General features: G+C 38.5%; 2 protein-coding genes across 2 annotated transcripts; both read left to right on the top strand.

Annotated features, from left to right (window-relative positions):
- Positions 1–1,293: 1,293 nt before the first annotated feature.
- On the top strand, positions 1,294–2,226 carry LOC129552164 (olfactory receptor 2A2-like). Its single transcript, XM_088832885.1, has one exon. The coding sequence runs from the start codon at positions 1,294–1,296 to the stop codon at positions 2,224–2,226; it is 933 nt and encodes a 310-aa protein (XP_088689011.1).
- A 17,407-nt stretch (positions 2,227–19,633) lies between these two features.
- Positions 19,634–20,572, top strand: LOC129552165 (olfactory receptor 2A2-like). Its single transcript, XM_055420326.2, has one exon. The coding sequence runs from the start codon at positions 19,640–19,642 to the stop codon at positions 20,570–20,572; it is 933 nt and encodes a 310-aa protein (XP_055276301.2). The 5' UTR covers positions 19,634–19,639.
- The last annotated feature ends 6,515 nt before the right edge of the window (positions 20,573–27,087 follow it).

Here is a 27,087-nt window from a genome sequence, read left to right on the forward strand (position 1 = left end):
CACAGTGATTTTGGAGCCCAAGAAAATGAAGTCTGTCACTGTTTCCATTTTCTCCCCATCTATTTGCCATGAAGTGTTGCGACCAAATGCCATGCCTTAATTTTTTGAATGTTGTTTTAAGCAAGCTTTCTCATGCTCCCCTTTCACTTTCTTCAAAAGGCTCTTTATTCCTCTTCACTTTCTACCATTAGAGAAGTATCATCTACATATTCAAAGTTATTGATATCTCTCCTGGAAATCTTCGTTCCAGCTTGTGATTCCTCCAGCCTGGCATTTCACACAATGTTCTCTGCATATAAGTTAAATAAGCTGCGTGACAATATACAGTCTCAAAATACTTCTTTCCCAATCTTGAACCAGTCCGTTGTTCCATGCCCAGTTTTAACTGTTGCTTCTTGACCTGAGTACAGGTTCCTCAGAAGGCAGGTAAGGTGGTCTCTTTAAGAATTTTCCACAGTTTGTTGTGATCCACACAAAGGTTTAGCATAGTCAATGAAGCAGAAGTAGAACTCTCTTGCTTTTTCTATGATACAAAGGATGTTGTCAATTTGATCTCTGGATACTCTGCCCTAATATAACCAGCTTGTACATCTGGAAGTTTTTGGTTCACATACTGTTGAAGCCTAGTTTGAAAAATTTTCAGCATTACCTTGCTAGCATGTGAAATGAATGTAGTTATGGTGGTTTGAACATTCTTCCACATTATCTTTCTTGGGAATGGAATGAAAACTGACTTTTTCGAGGTCTATGGCCACTGCGGAGTTTTCCAAATTTGCTGGCATATTGAGTGCATCCCTTTCACAGCATCATTTTATTTTTGATTTTTAATAGGTCACTTATATTTCCATCACCACCATTAGCTTTGTTTGTATGTTTTATATAAACATGTAATATATGTAATATAATAATGTAGAAAGAAGGACCCCTTCAAGAATTTAGGAATAAATTTTCAATGTGTGAATATGGTTTCACTTTAGTCTTAAGTAGCCTATAATAAATTAATATTATGTATATTCAGAGAAAATAAATGATAAGCCAAAAATGAAAAATAAAATTAGTGAAACCTATATTCTGTATACTAGTATAGTTTATAATCCCTGATACTTATCTGAAAATTTAAATTAGTTCACAATAAAAAATAAAAAGGCAAGAAACACTTTGAATAATAAGCCTCAGTGAGGTAGGGACAAACCAAATTTCCTCTTAATTCACTTCACATTAACTCCTACTTTCATTGCTATCCAGCTCTGACTTTCCCATCACACTTCCGTCCTTTGCAGACTGTAATTTTCAATGGAGGGCAACCAATCACAGATCTCAGAATTCATCCTGGTGGGATTCCAGCTCAGCAAAAACATGGAATTGCTCCTCTTCGGTATCTTCTCCCTGTTATATATCTGCAACCTGCTGGCAAATGGCATGATCTTGAGACTCATTTGCCTTGACCCCAGACTGCACTCCCCCATGTATTTCTTCCTTTCCCACCTGGCCATCATCGACATATCCTTTCCTTCCAGCAATTTGCCCACCTTGCTGGAAAACTTAGTGAAGCACAAAAAAAACATCTCTTTTGTCCGTTGCATTATACAGACGCTTTTTAATTTGATTTTTGGATGTATAGAGTGTCTGATTTTGTTGGTGATGTCCTATGACAGATATGTTGCAATCTGCCATCCCCTCCAGTACACGGTCATCATGAACTGGAGAGTGTGCTCCATCCTGGCCACTGCTTGCTGGGCGGGTGTATTTTCCATGGCCCTCGTCCATGTAATTCTCTTGCTAAGATTACATTTCTGTGGCTCCCAGAAGGTGAACCACTTCTACTGTGACATCCGCTCTGTCCTCACATTGGCCTGTGGTGACATCTGGATCAATGAAATCTTCCTCTTTGCCGAAAGTGTGTTTATCTTAGTTGGGCCCCTTGCCCTGATGCTGGTCTCCTACGTGCGTATCCTCTGGGCCATCCTGAAGATCCGGTCAAAGGACGGCCGCAAGAAAGCCTTCTCCACCTGCTCCTCGCACCTCTGTGTGGTCGGGTTCTACTTTGGCATAGCCATGATCATTTACATGGTCCCTGACAACAGTCAACGAGAAGAACACCTGAAGATCCTTTTCCTGTTTTATACTCTTTTCAACCCGTTGCTAAACCCTCTTGTCTACAGTGTACGGAATGCTCAAGTGAAGGCTGCCTTCCACAGAGTATTGCAGAAGAAGAGAACAATGTGACTGTTGTTTCACAGTTTTGGTTCAGTGCGTTTTTTCCCCTTCAGAGATGTGATTGCTAGTGCAAGGAAGAGACATGATTTAATGAAGAGCATTACTCAAGAGTAACATCTGCATGATGGAAAAATAAGAATCCCTAAGCCCTCATTTCTCCATAGAGACAAGAACATATAGACATAGTTTCCTTTGTGAAAACACTGGAAGTCAAATAATAGTGGCAGCATTCCAGAGAAGCACAACGCCAAGAAGAAATACAGTAAGCATTTGGGCAAGTTTATGCTATTTTATCCTCTATACCTACTTCCCTTTCCTGGAAGTTTGTCAATATCAGGAGAACATCTCCATCTCTGAACACTCCCTCAAGGGGGAAAATAAGAATGATTCATGCACACTACTTTTGGGTTTTCAGTGAATGGCTTGAGGATTTGTTAGTTGTCTTGCCTGACTCAGAGCACTTATGGGAATGCCAATTTGGACTCCTGGTTGGGATCACTGAGAAAGATGACAAGCACCCAACTTTCAACAGCTGTATAGAGATATTTTGGATTTTCACAGTTCTCATAAATCTGCACTGGCATCTCATTCTTGTTTTCAAATGAAATTCCCTGATGACATGTGATGTTGAGTTTTTTACCAGTTGCTTCCTTGCCATCTGTATATCTTCCTTGGTGAGATGTCTCTTTACATCTTTTCCCCCCTGTTATGCTTATTTTTTAGAGCAGTTTCAGAGTCACTGCAAAACTAAGTGGAAGTTGCAGATAGCCCATATAATGCTCTTCCTCCACACGTGTATAACCTCCCCCATTATCAATATCTCCCTTCACAGTGACACATTTGTTATTATTCACAGACCGGAGAATTGATGTTTTTGAACTGTGGTGTTGAGGAAGACTCTTGAGGGTCCCTTGGACTGCAAGGAGATCAAACAGTCAATCCTAAAGGAAATCAGCTCTGGTTATTCATAGGGAGGACTGATTCTCAAGCTGAAATTATGATACTTTGGCCACCTGATGTGAAGAACTGACTCATTGGAAAAGACCCTGATTCTGGGAAAGATTGAAAGCAAGAGAAGAAGGGGACGATAGAGGATGAGATGGTTGGATGGCATCTCTGACTTAATGGACATGAGTTTGAGCAAGCTCTGGGAGCTGATGAAGGACAGGGAAGCCTGGCATGCTGCAGTCCATGGGGTTGCAAAGGGTCAGACATGGCTGAATGACTGTACTGAATGACTGAACTGAACTGAACTGATATTAACACATCATCATCACTCAAAGCCCATAACGTACATTTGGACTCACTCTTGGTGTTGTGTATTCTGTGAGTTTGCATGGGTGTATAAGTATGTACATCCACCATTATATTATCACATGCAGTATTTTCACTGCCCTAAACAATTACCTCTTCCTTCCTCCCTCATTGCAAATCTCTGCAACTGCTCATCTCTTAATTCCCTCCATTAAAAAAACGTCACTCAGTCATGTCCTATGCCTAGTAACCTCATGAACTGTAGCCCACCAGGCTCCTCTGTCCATGGAATCTCCAGGCAAGAATACTGAAGTTGGTAGCCTTTCCCTTCTCCGGGGGATCTTCCCAACCCTAGTATCGAACCTGGATCTCTTTCATCTCAGGCAGATTCTTTACCGTCTGAGACACCAGAGAAGCCCAGTTCCCTCCATAGTTTTGACTTTTCCAAATGTCACGTGGTAGAAAAAATATGTAGCTTTTTAAAAATTGGTTCCCTTCACTTAGCTGTATACATGTGTTTCCTCTTTTTCTTTTTGCTTGATAGTTCATTTGCTTTTCATGCAGAATGTATTTCCATTGTCTGAATGCACCATAATTTATTTATCCATTTACCTACCAAATGACATCTTGATTGCTTCCATATTTAAGCAATTTTGAATAAAGTTACTTTAAACATTTCTGTTCAGGTTTTTGCGTGGGCATAACTTTTCAAATCCTTTGGATAAATACCAGGCAGTGCAATTGGTAGATCTTGCTATTAAGAGGATGCTTAGTTTTTTGAGAAACTGTGAAACTCTCAGAGTGACTATATCATTTTCTTGAATTAAAATAGATTTTCTTCAACAATATGTGAAAGTTCCTGTTGGTTCACGCACTAATTGTTCTTTGGTGCTGTCAGTTTTCTGGATTTCAGCCATTCTACTAAGTGTATAATGATACTTCATTGTTGTTTCAGTTTGCATTTTCCTGATGACAGATGTTAGGTAGTTAGAATAGGGAAAAGGAGTCCAAAATGGCAGTGGCTAAAAGACAAGGAAGGGAACAGCCCGTGAAAATAGAACAAAGGAAGGTCAAAGAAAGTTCTGAGGACCAGAGTGAGGACTTCAGGTAGAACAGCACTCCTGGCTGAGCCCAATTTGCACAGGGCAGGCCCAGGGCGGAGAAAACATGTAAAAGGAGGAGCCAAGCGCTCTTTGGCTTTCTCTCCTGCCTGCCTACGCTCCTTCTCTCTCTCTACACACCCCCACCGCGTGCTGGCGCGCTCCTCCACTCTCTTCTCTTCTTCGAGGATGGATTCTCCTACTATCTTCTAAATAAAATAGAGTTGTAACACTGATTTGTCTAAGAGTGATGACACGGTTTGTTCAAGACTCGAGAGCTGTGACGCGCGGAGGGCTTTAATGTCCGTCGCCCCAAATCATTGTGATGAGATGAAAACCGAGAAACATACACTCGCGTGACACAGATTTCATCTGTTATTTACCATCTATCTGTCTGTCTTTGAATAGATGCCTGTTAGGGTTTTTGGCCCATTTTTAAATAGAGTGGCTTGTTTCTTACTCTTTTAAGAGTTCTTTGTATATTTCAGAATCAAATTATTGTTCTTTATATGCAAAGATTTTCCTCCATTCTACAGCTTGAGTTTTTATATTCTTACCAGTGTCTTTCACAGAGCAAGAATTTTTTGTCTTTTGATCATTATTTTTCTATCAATTTTTAATTGATGTATAATTTATTTATGATGTGTTTCTGCTATACAGCAAAGTGATTCCGTTACACGTATGTATGTACATTGTACATACATATGTACATTCTTTTTTCTATTCTTTTCCGTTATGGTTTATCATGCAGTATTGAATATAGTTCCCTGCGCTATACAGTAGAACCTTGTTCATCCATTCTATATATAACAGTTTTCAACTGCTAACCCCGCAGTCCCACTTCACCCTGCCCCCTCCTTCTTCCCCTTGGCAACCGTGAACCTTTCCTCTGTATCTGAGAGTCTGTTTCTGCTTTGTGGTTTGTTTCATTTGTGCCCTATTCTAGATTCCACATAAAAGCAGACTGTGTTGTATTTGTTTTTCTCTTTCTGACTTACTTCACCTAGTATAATAATCTCCAAGTCTGTCCGTGTTGCTGCAAATGGCATTATTTCATTCTATTTATTGCTACATACTATACCATTGTATATATGAGCCACATCTTCTTTATCCATTTATCTGTTGGATTTATGTTGTTTCCATGTCCTGGCTATTTTGAGTAGTGCTATTGTGAAAACAGGGGTGCATGGATTTTTTAAATTATTGTTTTGTCCTGATACATTCCCAGGAGTGGAATTGCTGGATCAGATGACACTTCTACTGTTAGTTTTCTGAGAAACATCCATACTGTTTTCCACACTGGCCGTACCAACTTACCTTCTCACCAACACTGCAGCAGCATTCTCTTTTCTCCATACCCTCTCGATCATTTGTTATTTGTAGACTTTTCAATGATAGCCCTTCCGTCTGGTGTGAGGTGGTTCTTCACTGTGGTTTGATTTGCATTTCTCCAGTAATTAGCAGTGTTGAGCTTATTTATGTGTGTCTGTTGGCCATCTGCATGTGTTCTTTAGAGAAATGTGTATTTAGGTCTTCTTCCCATTTCTTCATTGTGCTTTTAAAAATTTATATCGAATCATATGAGTTGTTTTTATATTTTGGATATGAAACCCTTATAGTCATATCACTTACAAATATTTTCTTCCATTCCATATCTCTACACATTGCAATAGTTTTAAATTTAATTAAATGCATCATATCAATTTTTTATGATGAAGAGGTTTTGACTTTCAAGTTAGGGGGGTCATTTTGTGTTTTGGAGAAAAGAGGAGTGGATAGCTGTGAGTCTCTGTAGTGAAGCCTGAAGCAGGCTTAACAGTGAATATTTAAAACAATAATCCCAAGAGCATCCCACAAATAACTCTTCTACTGTAAAGTGCAGAATCATGGTAGATTGAAGGATGCTTACACGATATTTAGTAGTTAAATCGATATCTGGAAACAAAGAAAAGTTGAATTGATGTTTACTGAAAGGAAATTTCTGAGTCTAAATTTTCCTATGCATATGTGCATGCTAAGTCACTTCATTCGCATCCAACTCTGCAACCCCATGGACCATAGCCCACCAGGCTCCTCTGTCCATGGGATTCTCTTGACAAGAATACTGAAGTGGGTTGCTGTGCCATCCTCCATGGGATCTTCCCGACCTAGGGATTGAACCTGGGTCTCTTAAGCCTCCTGCATTGGCAAGCAGTCCCTTTACTACTAGCTCCACTTGGGAAGCCATATATTTTTTTATCATTTTTTAAATTTATTTATTTTAATTGGAGCTAATTACTTTACATTATTGTATTGGGATGCCATATATTTACTGGGAAATAAATTCAAGTGAGAATTACTAGATAGGCCAAATTTCAAGGCTCCAGAATGGGCAAAAAAGTAAAACCAAAGAAAATTAATTGTTCACTGCCTTGTAAGAAACACTAAGCAAAACAAACATTTTTTCCATCCAAAAGAAATGTTTCATTATGATAATGGGTATAACTAAAATAAAAACAAGAGCAAACAAGTGGGACCTGATTAAACTTAAAAGCATTTGCACAGCAAAGGAAACTATGTAAGCAAGGTTAGAAGAAAACCCTCAGAATGGGAGAAAATTATAACAAATGAAATAACTGACAAAGGATTAATGTTCAAAATGTACAAGCAGCTCATATAACTGGATACCAGAAAAACAAACAACCCAATCAAAAGTGGGAAAAAGCTCTAAACAAACATTTCTCCAAAGAAGACATACAGATGGCTAACAAACACATGAAAAGATGCTCAACATCACTCATTATTGGAGAAATGCAAATCAAAACTACAATGAGATATCATCTCACACCGGTCAGAATTCAGTTCAGTTCAGTTCAGTCGCTCAGTCGTGTTGGACTTTTTCTGACCTCATGAACCGCAGCGTGCCAGGCCTCCCTGTCTGTCACCAATTCCTGGAGTTTACCCAAACTCGTGTCTGTTGAGTCGGTGATGCCATCCAACCATCTCATTCTCTGTCGTCCCCTTCTCCTCCCACCTTCAATCTTTCCCAGCATCAGGGTCTTTACAAATGAGTCAGCTCTTCCTATCAGGTGGCCAAAGTATTGGAGTTTCAGCTTCAGCATCAGTCCTTCCAATGAACACTCAGGAGTGATCTCTTTTAGGATGAACTGGTTGGATCTCCTTGCAGTCCAAGCGACTCTCGAGAGTCTTCTCCAACACCACAGTTCAAAAGCATCAATTCTTCAGCGATCAGCTTTCTTCATAGTCCAACTCTCACATCCAAACATGACTACTGGAAAAACCATAGCCTTGACTAGACGGACCTTTGTTGACAAAGTAATGTCTCTGCTTTTTAATATGCTGTCTAGGTTAGTCATAACTTTCCTCCCAAGGAGTAAGCATCTTTTAATTTCATGGCTGCAATCACCATTTACAGTGATTTTGGAGCCCCACAAAATAAAGTCAGCCACTGTTTCCATTGTTTCCACATCTATTTGCCATGAAGTGATGGGACCAGATGCCATGATTCTAGTTTTCTGAATGTTGAACTGTAAGCTAAATTTTTCAGTCTCCTCTTTCACTTTCATCAAGAGGCACCTTAGTTTTTCTTTGCTTTCTGCCATAAGGGTGGTATTGTTTGCATATCTGAGGTTATTCATATTTCTCCTGGCAATCTTGATTCCAGCTTGTGCTTCATCCAGTCCAGTGTTTCTCATGATGTACCCTGCATATAAGTTAAATAAGCAGGGTGACAATATACAGTCTTGACGTATTGCTTTCCCTATTTTGAACCAGTCTGTTGTTCCATGTCCAGTTCTAACTGTGCTTCCTGACATGCATACAGATTTCTCAAGAGGCAAGTCAGGTGGTCTGGTATTCCCATCTCTTGATGAATTTTCCACAGTTTGTTGTGGTTCATACAGTCAAAGGCTTTGGCATAGTCAATAAGGCAAAAATAGATGTTTTTCTGGAACTCTGTTGCTTTTTCAATGATCCAACACATGTTGGCAATTTGATCTCTGGCTCCTCTGCTTTTTCTAAATCCAGCTTGAACATCTGAAATTTCACGGTTTATGTACTGTTGAAGCCTGGCTTGGAGAATTTTGAGCATTACTTTGCTAGCATGTGAGATGAGTGCAATTGTGCAGTAGTTTGAGTATTCTTTGGCATTGCCTTTCTTTGGGATTGGAATTAAAACTGACCTTTTCCAGGCCTGTGGCCACTGCTGAGTGTTCCAAATTTGCTGGCATATTGAGTGCAGCACTTTCACAGCATCATCTTTCAGGATTTGAAATAGCTCAACTGAAATTCCATCATCTCCACTAGCTTTGTTCACAATGATGCTTCCCAAGGCCCCACTGATTTCACATTCCAGTATGTCTGACTCTAGGTTGGTGATCACACCATCGTGATTATCTGGATTTTGAAGATATTTTTTGTATAGTTCTTCTGTGTATTCTTGCCACCTCTTCTTAATATCTTCTGCTTATGTTAGGTCCATACTATTTCTGCCCTTTATTGTGCCTGTTTTTGCATGAAATGTTCCCTTGGTATCTCTAATTTTCTTGAGGAGATCTCTAGACTTCCCATTCTATTGTTTTCCTGTATTTCTTTGCACTGATTGCTGAAGAAGGTTTTATTATCTCTCCTTATGGTTCTTTGGAACTCTACATTTAAGTGGGTATATCTTTCCTTTTCTCCTTTGCTTTTCACTTCTTGTCTATTCATAGCTATTTGTAAGACCTTCTCAGACAACCATTTTGACTTTTTGCATTCCTTTTTCTTGGGGATGATCTTGACCCCTGTCTCCTGTAAAATGTCACGAACCTCTGTCCACAGTTCTTCAGCCACTCTGTCTTTCAGATCTAATCCCTTGAATCTATTTGCCACTTCCACTGTATAATCGTAAGAGATTTTATTTAAGTCATACCTGAATGGTCTACTGGTTTTTCCCTACTTTCTTCAATTTAAGTATGAATTTGGCAATAAGGAGTTCATGATCTGAGCCACAGTCAGCTCCTGATCTTGTTTTTGCTGACTGTATAGAACTTCTCCATCTTTGGCTGCAAAGGATGTAATAAATCTGATTTCAGTACTGACCATCTGGTGACGTCCATGTGTGGAGTCTTGTGTTGTTGGAATAGGGTGTTTGCTATGGCCAGTGTGTGGTATGACCAGTGTGTAGTATATATACACAATGGAATATTACTCAGCCATAAAATGGAACACATTGAGTCATTTCTGATGAGGTGGATGAACCTAGAATCCATTATACAGTGTCAAGTGAATCAGAAAGAGAAAGATAAACACCATATTCTAATACATATATACAGGATCTAGAAAAATGATATGAAGAATTTATTTACAGGACAACAATGGAGAAACAGACATAGAGAATAGACCTATGGAAATGGGGAGAGGGGAGGAGAGGGTGAGATGTGTGGAAAGAGTAACTTAGAAACTTACATCATTTTACCATATGTAAAATAAATAGCCAACAGGAATTTGCTGTATGGCTCAGGAAACTCAAACAGGGGCTGGGAATCGACCTAGAGGGGTGGGATGGGGAGGGAGATGGGAGAGAGTTTCAAAAGGGAGGGGATATATGTATATCTGTGGCTGATTCATGTTGACGTTTGAGAGAAAACAGCAAAAATCTGTAAAGCAATTTATTCTTCAATAAAAAATAAATCAATTTTAAAGAAGTAGATTAAGTATGAAAGCTCTGAGGCCATAGGATTCCATCCCCAAAGCTTCCCAAGCAATGATTCATATTTGCAATGGGAAATTTTTATAATTATTGCACATTAGCACTTTTCAGCAGACAGAGATTTTTCACTCCCTGTGAGAGATACAGTTCTTTGAGGGGCTACTTTAATCAACTCCATGGGAGTCATATTTACTATATTATGAATCTTTCTAAAAGTAGAATTTAGAAGCAGAGTCAATAGCAATTACATACTGCCTTCTTATCCTTGGGGACTGTACTATGGGACATAATCAATAGAGTATGACTTATCTGTTAAAAAATTTCATAACAAGATTCTCTTGAATACAGAGATCTTTGCCATTTTTCTAGAGTTCTCTTCCTGCATAAGCAGGTGCACACTCAAAGACACATACTCTAATAACTAACAAATCAGGAGACACAAGTGGGACGGGAGAGAGTTTGCACTACTTTGTTGGAAAAATGGAGACTGGTGAAAAGACACACAGTACTTGTTCCCTGAGGAATGTCTCTGGGGAATGGGGTGGTTTTAGGCAGTCAGGTTCTAAAGCACTCACACCTAGAGGCTCCTGAGTCCTGTCCTTTCTGTCAGTACAGACGAAGTGTCTGGGACTCATTCTCTGTTCTCGCTTCAGGGAGCACACAACTCAGCTCCCACCATCTCCATCTCTGTGAGTTTCCTGTACATTCAATCCCAATCTGATTAAAATATTGAAAATAGTACCACAACCCCTTTGTACAAATTATTATTTTTACAATGGTAACAGTTTACGGAAGAGCAGGACAGAAGACTGGAAACAATTATCAGGTTTAGGAAGAAGAAAAAGCCACCTTCATGAAGACCCTTTACTTGCATTGTGCCAGGGGTCTCAGAATAACCTCTGATACTCATGCTGTCTATATGTAGGTTCCTTACTCTTCCTAATCAGAGTCCCTCTCTGGTCCTACTTATAGGAAGGGGCTGGTGAAACTCAATGTCCCTGAGTCTTGGTATCAAACAAAAAGGGGCAGAAGAGCCACCTAGAGTTGATGCCTTTCCTAACAAATGATGAAGCCAGAGGTGTTGTGTGACTTGTCTTCCACTGTCTTTCATTTCTTCCTCTGCTAAGGACCATCTGCTCCTGGAAATGTCCTCCTGCCAGGAAGTGAGAACACTGGGGCTCCTTTCTTTGCTGCCCAGGGGGAGGTGTTAGTAAGTAACAGGGAGAAATCCTCTAGCTGTCTGATAAAGATCCCGTTAGTATTTCTTTTGCAGCAGGGAAGCTGGTGTCAGTACCAGTTTAGCTTATTGTGATTTGTTGTCCAGTGTTACTCTCCAGGGATGGTTGTCCTCATCTAAGGATAACTCTTTGTCATCCTCACACAACTGTGACTGCCATTGTCACTTACCAATTTGAGGGGAAAATTCTAGCTGGAAAAAGTATGGTAAAATGTCACTACTGCAAAAGATATTTCTCTATTTTTTAATAATTAAATCATTCTTAAATTTTTACCAAATTTGCTTAAGGAAAATCAGAGTAATCCTACATTTGTAATGTTACAGTAAGGCATAGTATTTCTAATAACTTCCTTTACACTATAGTAATTTCATTATTCTCACCCCTATTTCAGCATTTTAATAATATAATTCTAGTCAATATTTAGGAGGCTAACAGAGGTTTCATGTTCATATTGTCTGACTTCTGTTGTATATAAGATAAGAGTTGATGGTCCGCTAACATGAAGTTACTGAAAAGGCATTCTCCATAGACCTGACCTGAGTTTATAAGCTATCAGAGTCCCCTCAGCTAGTTGAGGTGTTGGACCAAAGGGTTTCTCTTCTGCAGCAAGTCAAGGAAAGCAGTGATTATTTCCTGTAGATGTGAGGTAAGATCATTGGAAAAGACCCTGTTGCTGGGCAAGATTGAAGGCAGGAGGAGAAGGGGATGACAGAGGATGAGATGGTTGGATAGCATCACCAACTCGATGGACATGAGTTTGAGCAAGTTCCGGGAGTTGGTGATGGACAGGGAAGCCTGGCGTGCAGCAGTCCATGGGGTCGCAGAGTTCGACCAAACTGAGCGAATGGACTGAACTGAGCTGAGGAGATGTTCTAGGACTAATGCATATCTAAAGATACAACCCTCTGATAGTCATCTTGCAATGTAAAATTATTTATAATGTTTATTAATACTGCTTATAATTTTCTTACTAAATAAACTTTTCTTGGTATATATAATATAATGTAGTAATTTAAGTATATTAATGGAATCTCCTCTAAGGAGATTATTACTATGTGACAAGTACATTCTTTTAACTTATAATGACAACCTACCTGAAATACAGAACGAATTTTAGAGATATTTAGTATCGGGAGCTGGACTTAGAAACTATGTCAAATAACTGGGAGATACCAATAGAGACTACAAAGAAAGACAGTTGTTTGAGAGCACAAGTGTGGGAGCCAAAGAATCAGGCAGTGTTATCAGGGAGCTACTACTTGTAAGATAACTCAAGCTACTGCAGGTTAGATTTATCTGCAAATATATGAATTTGTATAGAAGGCAAATTCTACAGTAAACTAAGTTGCTAAGTCCCTAAGCAGACAACTCAAGACAGGAAGATAGTCCAGAACTGGCAGTTAAACCAACAGCCAGTGGAGAGAACTTAAATGCTGTGATGGGCATGCTCATTTATTGTAACAATAGTACCTAAAACTTGAACGTTACAGGCATGCATTGATATAGGATGAAGGCTTTGGAGTCACTTTTATTAGCCAGCTGACTCAACCTGCTTGAGAGTATGTATGATTTCATGTATGCATAATGTATGTTCACATATTTTGCCCAATTTAAATTGGTTTATCTATCTTTTCAGTATCAATATACAGAAATTCTTTACCTATTCTGAATATGAACACTATTGATTGCTTATGTCATAAATACTTCCTTCCACTCTGCAGATTTCATTTTTATTTTCTTAATGATGCCTCTAGGTAGACAGGAGTTAGGTTCTTAATTTTATCAATCTTTTCTTTAATACTGTTTTTTATTTTGTTGCAGAAACTTTTCTTCTCTCTGAGGCTTTCACTATAAAGCATTAATTAATGTTCTACAAAGCTTGTTTTCATCTTTTATGATTAATTCTAAAACCTACCTGATTTTTTGTAGTGTACTGGTAGAAGTCATGCTTTAGGTTTTATCCACTTTGATAGTCAATTGTTCCATAATTATTTATTAAAAACACCAGTGCCTTTGTCTTGGTTCAAATATGTATGTGTAAGCATGTTTGTGTACATACATTTCTGAATTTCTGAGTAAACCTTGCTGTTTGATGGGTCTCTTTATTTATCCTTGCTCCAATACAATATTGACTGACTGTATAAAGGCTCTGTAACCTTGTGGGTCTCAGTATTCCACAGAGTAAGTACTTTTACTTCATTCTTTAAAACTGTCTTATTCTTTTTCATCTTTTATAATTTCATATGAAATTTATAGTTAGATTCTCAATTTCTATACCTGAACTAACCTTGGATTCTGATTTTGATTTTATTGAACCAATAGAACAATTTGGAGAGATTTGCAATCTTTACAAAAATGATCATTCCATAAACGAAGTATGTAAGTCTCCCCATTTGTACATCATCCTTGAGCCCAAATTTCTGGATATTTACTTGCTTGTAATAGTAGCACATCTATTATTTTTAATATATGCAAGTGTGTTTTCAATAATTATATTTTATTTTCCATTTTAAATCCTAGCCCTGCTATTTCTTCTTTCTGTCTTAATGTCAGATGGTTCCTGAATCAACCTTAAAAAGAAGTGGTTTTAATAAAGCATGTTAAAATCATTTCCTAACTCAAAGGGAAAGCTTTTAAAGTTTTACTATCATTAATAATGTTTTTGTTTGTTTTTCTGGGATAAACAAGCTTCCTGCTGTATAAAGTTTACTTATTTCATAGGGAATAAGCACACCCTGTGCTTTCATCTTTTAGCAGATTGTTCATTTTATCATGATTTTGTAATCTCCTTTATATGCCCACCTATGCTTAAATGGCAATCCACTCCAGTGTTCTTGCCTGGAGAATCCCAGGGACGGGGTAGCCGGGTTGGCTTCCGTCTGTGGGGTCACACAGAGTCAGACACGACTGAAGTGACTTAGCATGCTTAGGTCTTATGTCAGTATTGCTACTACAGCCACTGTTGGCATAAACCCTTTTTTTTTCATTATTTTATTATCAGTCGTTTTTGGTTTTGGGTGTTCATGTATGCTTGTGTGCATTTATGTTTAGGTGTGAGTGTTCTAAGACGTTCATAAGATTTTCTGTTTTTAATCTGATATGGTCATCTCTGTCTTTTGCTGGATGAATATAATTCATTTACATTTGATACATTAATGGATATACATCAGTTCAGTTCAGTTCAGTTCAGTCGCTCAGTCGTGTCCGACTCTCCACAACCCCATGAATCACAGCACGCCAGGCCTCCCTGTCATAGGCTTATTTATATCAGCATATTTTGTGTTTCTGAATATCAGCAATTTTTTTGCTTCTCTTTTTCTATTTTCTTGCCTTCTACCTTCCTTTTGATTGATAATGCTTTAATGTTTCATTTGTTGGCACTGTAATTTGAAAATCATAGATTCTATGTCATTTTCTATTGATGGTAATCTATAAATGCTAGTATCAACATTAATAATTTATTGTAATGAATTTAAAATCTTTCAGTATTATGAACCTCTTCAAAAAGGTAGTATTCTTCATATTCAAATACATCTTTTCATTTATTTTTTAATTTTACTTTTATAATTTTAAGCATCAAAATCATTTCATAGCTCATAAGTTATTAAATATAAGGTCATATTTTGTAATCATGTTTGATCAATATTGTTTGTATGTGTTTGATTAACTCTGAATTCACTTCTGTGCTTATTAAGGAATGATTTTTATTAGAATACTAAAGAGATATACGCCCAAACTTTTATAATTTACATATGATAAATCTCCTTTTGTTTTCATTCCTTCAAGAGAGTTCCTGCAGTTCTCACATTCTTGACTGAGAGCTTCTCTGCCTCTGGGTGTATATTTAATACCTTCTGTCTTTAGATCTTGTGCTGTTGATAAGAAATCTGCTGTCAGTGAAATTGTTGTTCCTGTGTACTTTTCTTTTACCTTTAATTTTTTTAACATTTCCTTTTGATCTTTGAACAATACTGAAATACTGTTAAGAAAATTTTTAAAGAGGCAAGTAAAATTATAGCTTTTATTAAATATTAAAACTTATTTTAAAAACTAAGACTAACTTGTAGGTAGCCCTAGGAAACTACTTTTTTTAAACAGGAAAATAGCAGTCAAATATTTCTGTTTGTTTATATTTATTAAGAATTTATATTTAATCTATCTTAATCTCAAATTTTTGATATAAAGACTAACTTTATTTCTTCAGTGTCCTTATGGGTACATTTACCTTTACTGTACTCTTTCAGAATACATTTTTATCATTTTGGAGATTAAGTAAGGTCTTTTTTCAACCTGGAATATTTTTGGTGAAACCTCTTCTAATACTGCTTTTTCAGTTCAGTTCAGTTCAGTCACTCAGTCGTGTCTGACTCTTTGCAACCCCATGGACTGCAGCATGCCAGGCCTCCCTGTCCAGTCACCAGACAGGTCAAATCCAACATCCAGAATTCTGTGAGTGTAAAGTATATTCTGCTCCTTGGGTAGTGAGTGTACATCAGAAGTGCAGACTATCTTGTTTAGAACTGCTCCTGAGCCTGGGGAGTAGGGGATGGAGTCAGGGCAAGTTAAAATGCTACAGATCTCTCCCATTGATTTTCAGGTTGGTGTTTGTTTTCCATATTAAACATGTGTGCTGCTGCTATACATTTTGCTTAGACTCCAGAAGTCCAAAGAGGCTCATTGTGACAGGGCTTTCCATTTTATATGTTGCTTTTCTAGAGAGAAGTACTTTTTTGATTTTTCTATTCCATCTTTTAACCCATGTCTCTCCATGGAGTTAATAATTTCCTGATCTTCCTCAGACATTTTAGCAAGTGGTCTGTAAAGATATTCAATTTTTCAGTTTATGACAGGTGTCAATCCCTTATTTTTTTCTTAAAGCTGAATCTTTACATTTATATATAGGAATATGTACTGCTCATGGCTCCAGTTTTTCAGCTGAGTGATTAATGTTGGGTGGAAAAAGGCTAATGAAAGTCAGTAGCTATATTATCTGTCAAAATGCATGGAAATTAGAAGTTTTTAATTCCCATTAGCCTCTTCCCAATATATACACTGTTACAGATTTAGTTTCAGTCTTGATCTAGGTCCCAGAGGACACTGCCAGAATTCTTTGTACAGTGTGTCTGCTTATTTTTGTAAATGTATTGCTACTTTCCTTGATCTGTGTTTTTACAGTGTAAATTTTCTTTCTAGGATCACTTCTTCCCTGCTTGAAACGAAATCTTGGAATTTCCTTCAGTAAGAATAGTTGAATCCAGACTATCTCAGCTCAAGACTAGTTTTGTGTGCATGCTAAGTCACTTCAGTTGTTTCTGACTCTTAGCTGTTTTTAAAGAAGAGTGTGGTGTAGGGTATGTAGTCTCCCATCTCACCAGAAACTGAAGTCTAAATCTCAATGTTTGTAAACTGTATCCTTCAAATTTGAACACTTGATTTTCAACTTCCCTTTTCACAATTGGGAAAAAATGGTTTTCTTATAATTTCTCGTAAATCACCTCCCATAACAGCTGATTTTTGTTGGCTTTTGTAATATTCATTTTACAAGGTCAAGATTTGTACTGTTTACATTGTGTTTAGTCATTATCCTTACCACGATTTTGACCATTTTTCCCCTACTAAAATGAGTTTAATGCTGCATGATAGTTCTCTAATCATAATTCATGCATGTATCTGCAATATACAAAAAAGATTTTTTTCCAAAATATATGTAAGGGTCATATTTTATGAGTTTATACATTCATCAAAATTGCATATATGTATGTGTATCTCTGAATGTATATATAGTGACTATGTTTTACTGTAAAAATATATTAATAGTAATTTTATATATTACACATAATATATATGGGGCTTCCCAGGAGGGCACTAGTAGTAAAGAACCCACCTGCCAATGCAGGAGACGCAAAAATTGCAGGTTTCATCCTTGAGTTGGGAAGACAGATCACCCGGAGGAGGTCCTGGTAACCTAGTATTCTTGCCTGGAGAATCCGATGGACAGAGGAGCCTGGTGAGCTACAGTCCATAGGGTCACAAAGACTCAGACACGACTGAAGCGACTTAACACACACACATACGCACACACACAATGATACATGTAAATGTGTTGCTGTTGTTCTTGTTCAGTCGCATAGTCCTATCCAACTATTTGCAACCCCATGGACTACAGCATGGCAGTCTCCCCTTCTTCCCTGTCTCTGGGTTGTTCAAACGCATATCCATTGACTCATGATTCCATCCAACCATTTCATCCTCTATCACCCCTGTCTCCTCCTGCCCTCAATCTTTCCCAGCAGGGTCTTTTCCAAAGAGTCAGCTCTTCACATCAGGTGGCCAAAATATTGGAGTTTCAGCTTCATCATCAGTCCTTCCAATGAACATTCAGGGTTGATTTCCTTTAGGATTGACTAATTTGATCTTGCTATCCAAGGGACTCTCAAGAGTCTTCTCCAACACCATGGTTCAAAAGCATCAGTTTTTCAGTGCTCAGCCTTCCTTATGATCCAACTCTCACATCCATACATGACTACTGTAAAAACCATAATTTTTACAATATGGACATTTGTCAGCAAAGTGATGTCTCTGCTTTTTAATATGCTGTCTAGGTTTGTCATAGTTTTCCTTCCAAGGAGGAAAACTATTAATTTCATGGCTGCAGGCACTGTCCAACCAAGATCTGGAAGATTTTGGTTCATGTACTTTTGAAGCCTATGCACAGTGATTTTGGAGCCCAAGAAAATCAAATCTGTCACTGTTTCCATTTTTTCCCTATCTATCACCATGGGACAGGTGCCATGATCTTCGTTTTTTGAATGCTGAATTTTAAGCAAGCTTTTTCACTCTCCTCTTTCACTTTCATCAAAAGGCTCTATATTCCTCTTCACTTTCTGTCATTAGGGTAGTATCATCTGCATATTCGAGGTTATTGATATTTCTCCCGGCAATCTTGATTTCAGGTTACAATTCATCCAGCCTGGCATTTCACAGATGTACTCTGCATATAAGTTAAATAAGCTGGGTGACAATATACAGCCTTGACCAACTCCTTTCCCAATTTTGAACCAGTCTGTTGTTCCATGTCCAGTTTTAACTGTTGCTTCTTGACCTGAAAACAGGTTCCTCAGGAGGCAGGTAAGATAGTCTGGTATTCCCATCTTATGAAGACTTTTCCACAGTTTGTTGTGATCCACACAGCCAAAGACTTTAGCAAAATCAATGAAGCAGGAGTAGATTTTTTCTGGAATTCTCTTGCTTTTTAATGATCCAATGGATATTGTTAATTTGACCTCTGGCTACTGTGCCTTTTGGAAATCCAGCTTATAGATCTGGAAGATTTTGGCTCATGTACTTTTGAAGCTTAGTTTGAAAGAGTTTGAGCATTACTTTGTTAGCATTTGAAATGTGTGCAACTGTATAATAGTTTGAACATTCTTCCGTGCTGTCTTTCTTTGGGATTGTAATGAAAACTGATTGTTTCTACTCCTGTGGCCACTGCTGAGTTTTGCAAATATGCTGGCATGTGGAGTGCAGCACTTTAACAGCATCATCTTTTAGGATTTTTAATAGCTCAGCTATATTTCCACTACCACACTAGCTTTGTTTATATATATTATATAAACATATAATATATGTAATATAATAATGTTGCAGGGAGAAGGACCCCCTCCAAGAGTTTAGGACTAAATTGTCAATATGTGAATATGGCTTCACTTTAGTCTTAAATGTTTTATAGAAAGTTAATACACTGTCCATTTAGAGAAAATAAGTGATAAGCCAAAAATGAATAGAAATTAGTGAAACCTGTATACTATATACTAGTATGGTTTATAATCCCCAATACTTATCTGTAATAGCAACCCACTCCAGTATTCATGCCTGGAAAATCCCATGGACCAAGGAGCCTGCGGGGCTACAGTCCATCGGGTCCCAAAGAGTCGGACATGACTGAGCAACTTCACTTTCACTTTCACAATAAAAAGTAAGAAAACAAAAAGGCAAAGAAATTTTGAAGAAAAAAACCTCAGGGAGGTAGGGACAACACAAGCTTCCTCTGAATTCACTTCACATAAATAGCTCCTTTTTTCATTGCTATCCAATCCTGACTTTCCTATCACACTTCAGTCCTTCGCAGACTGTCATTGGCAATGGAGGGCAACCAATCACAGATCTCAGAATTCATCCTGGTGGGATTCCAGCTCAGCAAAAACATGGAATTGCTCCTCTTTGGTATCTTCTCCCTGTTATATATCTGCAACCTGCTGGCAAATGGCATGATCTTGGGACTTGTTTGCCTTGACCCCAGACTGCACTCCCCCATGTACTTTTTCCTTTCCCACCTGTCCATCATCGACATATCCTTTCCTTCCAGCAATTTGCCCACCTTGCTGGAAAACCTAGTGAAACACACAAGAAACATCTCCTTTGACCCTTGCACTGTGCAGATGCTCTTCAATTTGACTTTTGGATCTATAGAGTGCCTCATTCTGTTGGCGATGTCCTACGACAGGTATGTGGCGATCTGCCATCCCCTCCAGTACACAGTCATCATGAACTGGAGAGTGTGCTCCATCCTGGCCATCACTTGCTGGGCGTGTGGATTTGCCCTGGCCCTGGTCCAAGTAATTCTCTTGTTAAGATTACCCTTCTGTGGGCCCCAGAAGGTGAACCACTTCCTCTGTGACATTCGCTCTGTTCTCAAACTGGCCTGTGCTGACATCTGGATCAATGAAATGTTCCTCTTTGCTGATGGCGTGTTTATCTTAGTTGGGCCCCTTGCCCTGATGCTGGTCTCCTACGTGCGTATCCTCTGGGCCATCCTGAAGATCCAGTCAAAGGACGGCCGCAAGAAAGCCTTCTCCACCTGCTCCTCACACCTCTGCGTGGTCGGGTTCTACTTTGGCATAGCCATCATTGTTTACATGGTCCCTGACAATAGTCGACGAGAAGAACCCCTGAAGATCCTTTTCCTGTTTTATACTCTTTTCAACCCATTGCTGAACCCTCTTGTCTACAGTGTAAGGAATGCTCAAGTGAAGGCTGCCTTCCACAGAGTATTGCAGAAAAACAGGACAACGTGAAGGAGTGTCCAGTTTTGGTACAGTGTATCCTTTTCCCTTCAGAGATGTGATTGCTGTTGCAAGAAAACTTAAAATTCCCCAGAAAGTGACATGATTTAATGATGAACATTACTCCAGAGTAACATCAGCATGATGAAAAAATAGGAATCCGTAAGCCTCCATTCCTCCAGGGAGACAAGAACATACAGACCTAATTTCCTTTGTGAAAATACCAGAAGTTGGATGATAGAGTGCTGCACCCCAGAAAAGCACAACGCCAAGAAGAGATACAATAAGTGTTCAGGCAAATGTATGGTATTGTATCCTCCATATCTACTTCCTTTCCGTGGCAGTGTGTAGGAATAGGAGAAAATCTCCACCTCCCAGCTCTCCCTTAATAGGAAAAAGAAGAATGCATCATCTGGACTACTTTTAGCTTTTCAGTGACCTGAGAGTTTGTTAGTTGTCTTGCCTCTGAAGCACTGATGGAAGTGTGCAGTTTGGACTCCTGGTTAGGACCCCTGGGAAAACCTGCAAGGAATAAAACTTTTTAAATATATAGAGATTCTTTGGATTGTCAAAATTCTCAGAGATCTGCATTGCTATCTCATTCTTGTCTTAACATAAAATTCCTTGTTAATGTGTGATACTGAGTTTCCTTGCAGTTGCTTCCTGGCCATCTGTATATCTTCTTTGATGAGCTGTCTGTTTAGGGCAGCAGAGGATGTGATGGCGGTTAGATAGCTTTACTGACTCAGTGAACATGAATTTGAGCAAATTCCTGGACGTAGTGAAAGTCAGAGGAACCTGGCATTCTCATTCCATGGGGTTGCAGATTTGTACGTGACTTAGCAAATGAACTAAGCAACAACAACTTTTTACATCTTTTGCCCATTTTTATGTAATTAATTTTATATTTAAAGAAATTTTTTATCACAGCAAAATTCAGTGGAAAGGACAGAAATGCCCTGTATAACCCCTACCTCCCCACATGTATAAGCTCCCCCATTACCAAGGACCCTCTTTAGAATGGCATGTTTGTTATTTTTCATGCACCTATTTTAACAAGTCATCATCATTCAAAGTCTACAGTGTACATTCGAATTCACTCATGATGTTTTATATCCTGTGTTTTGGACAAGTGTTTAATTATGTGTATCCACATTATATTATCTTTTCCAGTAGTCATGTATGGATGTGAGAGTTGGACTATAAAGAAGCTGAGTGCCGAAGAATTGATGCTTTTGAACTGTGATGTTGGAGAAGACTCTTGAGAGTCCCTTGGACTGCAAGGAGATCCAACCATTGTATCCTAAAGGAGATCAGCCCTGGGTGTTCACTGGAAGGACTGATGCTGAAGCTGAAACTCCAATACTTTGGCCACCTGATGCAAAGAACTAACTCATTTGAAAAGACCCTGATGCTGGGAATGATTGAGGGCAGGAGGAGAAGGGGACAACAGAGGATGTTGGATGACATCACTGACTCAATGGACATGAGTTTGAGTAGGCTTTGGGAGTTGGTGTGGGAAAGGGAGGCCTGGCGTGCTGTAGTTCATGGGGTCTCAAAGAGTCAGACATGCCTGAGCCACTCAACTGAACATTATATTATCATATACAGTATTTTCAGTGCCTTAAAAATCACCTCTTCCTTCCTTCCCCAGTTATAATCCCTGAAACCACTGATCTCTTAACTGCTTCCATAGTTTTGGCTTTTCTAAATATTTGGGGAGGAATTATAGAGTATGTATATATAAAGTAGTTTTTCACATTGGCTCTTTTCACTCAGTTGAATGCCTTCAAGTTTCCCCTTTTTTTTTTCTTTGCTTGATAGTTCATTTCTGGACTCTCTTCCACTGTCTGGCTGCACCACAGTTTATCCATTTACCAACTGAAGCACACTTTGATGGCTTCCAAGTTTAGGCAATTATGAATAAAGTTGCTTTAAACATCTCTGTGCAGGTTTTTGTGTAGACACGTGTTTTCAAATCCTTTGGATACATACCAAGTAGTGCAGTTGGTAGACTGCATAGTAAGAGTAGGTTTAGTTTTTTAAAAAACTATGAAATTGCCTTTCAATGTGACTGTATCATTTTACATGAATGAAAATGAATTCCACTTCAGAAGTATGTGAAGGTTCTTATTGATCCACATCATTATCAGTGGTGTTTTCGGTGTTCTGGATTTTAGCCATTCTACAGGGAGGCCTGGCGTGCTGTGATTCATGGGGTCGCGGAGAGTCGGACACGACTGAGCGACTGAACTGAACTGAACTGAACTAGGTGTATAGTGATAATTCATTGCTGTCTTCACTTATTTCCCTCATGATAGAAATATGGAGCATCTTTTCATGTGCTCGTTTGCAATCTGTCTGTATTATTTGTTTCTTTCTTCAGTAACTGATTTTTCATTTTCTAAATGTATTTTTAAATTAAAATAAAAATTGTATTTTTTTAAATTTTAGGGTTGGAGTAAAATTGCTTTACGGTGTTGAATAAACATTGTAAACACGCTGCCATACAACATGAATCAGCCTTAAGTATACATAAACGCCCTCCTTCCTGAACCTCAGTTCCCCGCCGCTGCCCCATCCCATCCCTCTAGGTTGTTGCAGGGCAGGCTGAGTCCATGGGTTACACACAGCTTTCCACTGCCTGTCTGTGTGAGCGTGGTCATACGTAGCTTCAGTGCCACTTCCTCATTTCATCCCACCCTCTCCTTTCCCCGCCGTGCCCACAGCCCTGTTCTCTATGTCTGCTTCTCTATTCCTGCCCTGCAAATAGGTTCATCAGGACCATTTTTCTAAATTCCGTATATATATGTTAATATACAGTATATTTTTTTCTCTTTCTGACTTACTTCACTTGTGTAACAGATTCTAGGTTTATCCACCTCAGTTTGGCTGACTCAGATTCATTCTTTTACATGGCTGAGTAGTATTCCATTGTACATAAGCAGTCTATCTTCTTTATCCATTTATCTGTCAATGGACATCTATATTTCTTCCATGTCCTGGCGTTTGTAAATAGTGTTGCAATAGTGTAAATAGTGTTGCAAGTTTGTAATAGTGTTGCAACATTGGGGTACCAGTGTATTTTTGAATTATGGTGTTCTTAGAGTATATGACCAGTAGTAGGATTGCTGGGTCATGTGGTTTTACTCCTAGTTTTTTAAGGAATCTCAGTACTGTTCTTCCTAGTGGCTGTATCAATTTACATTTCCACCAATAGTGCAAGAGGGGTCCCTTTTCGCCACATTCTCTCCAGCATTTTTTGCTTGTACAATTTTTGATGATAGCCTTTCTGACCAGGGTGAGGTGATACCTCATTGTAGTTTTGACTTGCATTTCTCTAATAATGAGTGATGTTGAGCATGTTTTCATGTGCTTAATGGTCATTGGTATGTCTTCTTTGGAGAAATGCTTGTGTAGGTCTTCTGCTCATTTTTTGATTGGGTTTTTTGTTTTTCTGATATTGAGCTGCATGAGCTGCTTGTATATTTTGGAGATAAATCCTTCATCAGTTGCTTCATTTGCAATTATTTTCTCCCATTCTGAGAGTTATCTTTTAATCTTGTTCACAGTTTCCTTTGCTATGCAGAAGCTTTTACCTTTAATTGTGTTCCATTTGTTTATTTTGCTTTTGTTTCCGTTACTTCAGGAGGTGGGTCAAAGAATATCTTACTGCAGTTAATGTCAAAGAGTGTTCTACCTACATTTTCCTCGAAGAGTTTTATAGTTTGGCCTTTCATTTAGGTCTTTAACCCATTCTGACTTTAGTTTTGTGTATGGCGTTAAGGAGTGTTCTAATTTCATTCTTTTATATGAGCTGTCCAGTTTTCCCAACACCACTTATTAAAGAGACTGTCTTTTCTCCATTGTATATTCCTATCTCCTTAGTCAAAGATAAGGTGCCCAGAGGTGTGTAGGTTTATCTCTGGGCCCTCTTTCTTATTCCATTGGTCTATATTTCTGTTTTGTGTGTCAGTACCATACTGTCTAGATTACTGTAGCCTTGTAGTACAGTTTAAAATCAGGAAGGTTGATTCCTCCAGCTCCATTTTTCTTTCTCAAGATTGCTTCAGCTATTCAGAGTCTTTAGTGTTTCCATACAAATTGTAAAATTTCTTGTTCCAGTTCTATGGAAAATGCTGTTGGTAATTTGACAGGGATTTCATTGAATCTAGATTATTTTGTGTAGTATAGTCATTTTGACAATATTAATTCTTCCAAAAACATGATATATCTCTCCATCTGTTTGTGTTGTCTTTATTTCTTTCATTAGTTGTCTTATAGTTTTTTTGCATACAAGTCTTCTGTCTCCTTAACTAGATTTATTTCTCAGTATTTTATTCTTTTTAATGCAGTGATCGATAGAATTATTTTCTGAATTTCTATTTTTGACCTTTTATTGTTAGTACATACAAATGCAACAGATTTCTGTGTATTAATTTTGTATCCTGCAACTTTACCAAATTCATTGATGAGCTCTAATAGTTTTCTGGCAGCATCTTTAGGATTGTCTGTGTATACTGTAATGTCATCTGCAAACAGTGGCATTTTTTTACTTCTTTTTCAACTTGAATTCACTTTATTTCTTTTTCTTCACTGGTTTCCATGTCTAGGACTTCCAAAACTATATTGAATAAAAGTTGCAAGAGAGGAATCCTTGTCTTGTTCCTGATCTTAGAGAAAGTGCTTTCAGCTTTTCACTGTTGAGTATGATGTTGCTGCTGTGGCTGCTGCTGTCGCTTCAGTTGTGTCCGACTCAGTGTGACCCCATAGACAGCAGCCCACCAGGCTCCTCTGTCCACAGGATTCTCTAGGCAAGAATACTGGAGTGGGTTGCCATTTCCTTCTCCAGAGTATGATGTTAGAGTTTGTCATATAAGACCTATGTTATGTCAAAGTGTGTTCCCTCTGTGCCCACTTTATGGAAATATTTTTATCATAAATGAATATTGACTTTTATCAGAAACTTTTTCTTCATCTATTGAGATAATTGTATGGTTTCGATTATTTAGTTCATTAAATAGGAAAAGGAGTACGTCAAGGCTGTATATTGTCACCTTGCTTATTTAACTTATATGCAGAGTACATCATGAGGAACGCTGGGCTGGAAGAAGCACAAGCTGGAATCAAGATTGCTGGGAGAAATATCAATAACCTCAGATATGCAGATGACACGACCCTTATGGCAGAAAGTGAAGAGGAACTCAAAAGCCTCCTGATGAAAGTGAAAGAGGAGAGTGAAAAGCTTGGCTTGACGCTCAACATTCAGAAAACGAAGATCATGGCATCTGGTCCCATCACTTCATGGGAAATAGATGGAAAAACAGTGGAAACAGTGTCAGACTTTATTTTTGGGGCTCCAAAATCACTGCAGATGCTGATTGCAGCCATGAAATTAAAAGACGCTTACTCCTTGGAAGGAAAGTTATGACCAACCTAGATAGTATATTAAAAAGCAGAGACATTACTTTGCCAACCAAGGTCCATCTAGTCAAGGCAATGGTTTTTCCCGGGGTCATGTATGGATGTGAGAGTTGGACTGTGAAGAAAGCTGATCGCCGAAGAATTGATGCTTTTGAACTGTGCTGCTGGAGAAGACTCTTGAGAGTCCCTTGGACTGCAAGGAGATCCAACCAGTCCATTCTAAAGGAGATCAATCCTGGATGTTCATTGGAAGGACTGATGCTAAAGCTGAAACTGCAATACTTTGGCCACCTCATGCGATGAGTTGACTCACTGGAAAAGACTCTGATGCTGGGAGGGATTGGGGGCAGAAGGAGAAGGGGACGACAGAATGAGATGGCTGGATGGCATCACCGACTCTGTGGACATGAGTTTGAGTGAACTCTGGGAGCTGGTGATGGACAGGGAGGCCTGGCGTGCTGTGATTCATGGGGTCGCAGAGAGTCGGACACGACTGAGCTACTGAACTGAACTGAACTGAATGTGGTATATCACATAGGTTAATTTGCAAATATTGAAAATACCTTTGCATCCTTGTGATAAATCCCTCTTGATAATGGTGTATGATCCTTCTAATGTACTGTTAGATTCATTTGCTGGTGTTTTGTTGAGGATTTTCTATGTTCATCAGTAATATGGGCTGTACTTTTCTTTTCTCATTGTATCGTTGTCCAGTTTAGGTATCAGGATGATTGCGGTCTCATAGAATCAGTTTAGAAGTATTTCTTCCTCTGAAATTTTTTGGAACAAATTTGGAAGATTAGGTGTTAATTCTTTTCTACATTTTGGATGGACTTCACCTGTGAAGGCAACTTCTGCTGGACTTTTGTTTATTGGGAATTTTTAAAGCACAGATTCCATAACAGTGCTTGTTTTATAGCTGATCTGTTCATATTTTTTTCAATTCTACCTGTTCAGTCTTGAGAGATTGTACCTTCCTAAGAATTTGTCCATTTCTTCTAAGTTGTATGTTTTTTTGGGCATATAGTTGCTTATGGACCTTTATAGTCCACAAAATTTTCCAACTTTTTAAGCTAGGACACTGGTCTTTTGCTGCTGCCCTC

The sequence above is a fragment of the Moschus berezovskii genome, chromosome 3 (genome assembly GCF_049115385.1).
Source record: "Moschus berezovskii isolate FMDL1 chromosome 3, NW_MosBer_1.0, whole genome shotgun sequence".
In the NCBI taxonomy this organism is placed as follows: domain Eukaryota; kingdom Metazoa; phylum Chordata; class Mammalia; order Artiodactyla; family Moschidae; genus Moschus; species Moschus berezovskii.

Coding starts and splice junctions, on each gene's coding strand:
- LOC129552164 (XM_088832885.1), top strand. CDS start 1,294: ATGGAGGGCAACCAATCACAGATCTCAGAATTCATCCTGGTGGGATTC.
- LOC129552165 (XM_055420326.2), top strand. CDS start 19,640: ATGGAGGGCAACCAATCACAGATCTCAGAATTCATCCTGGTGGGATTC.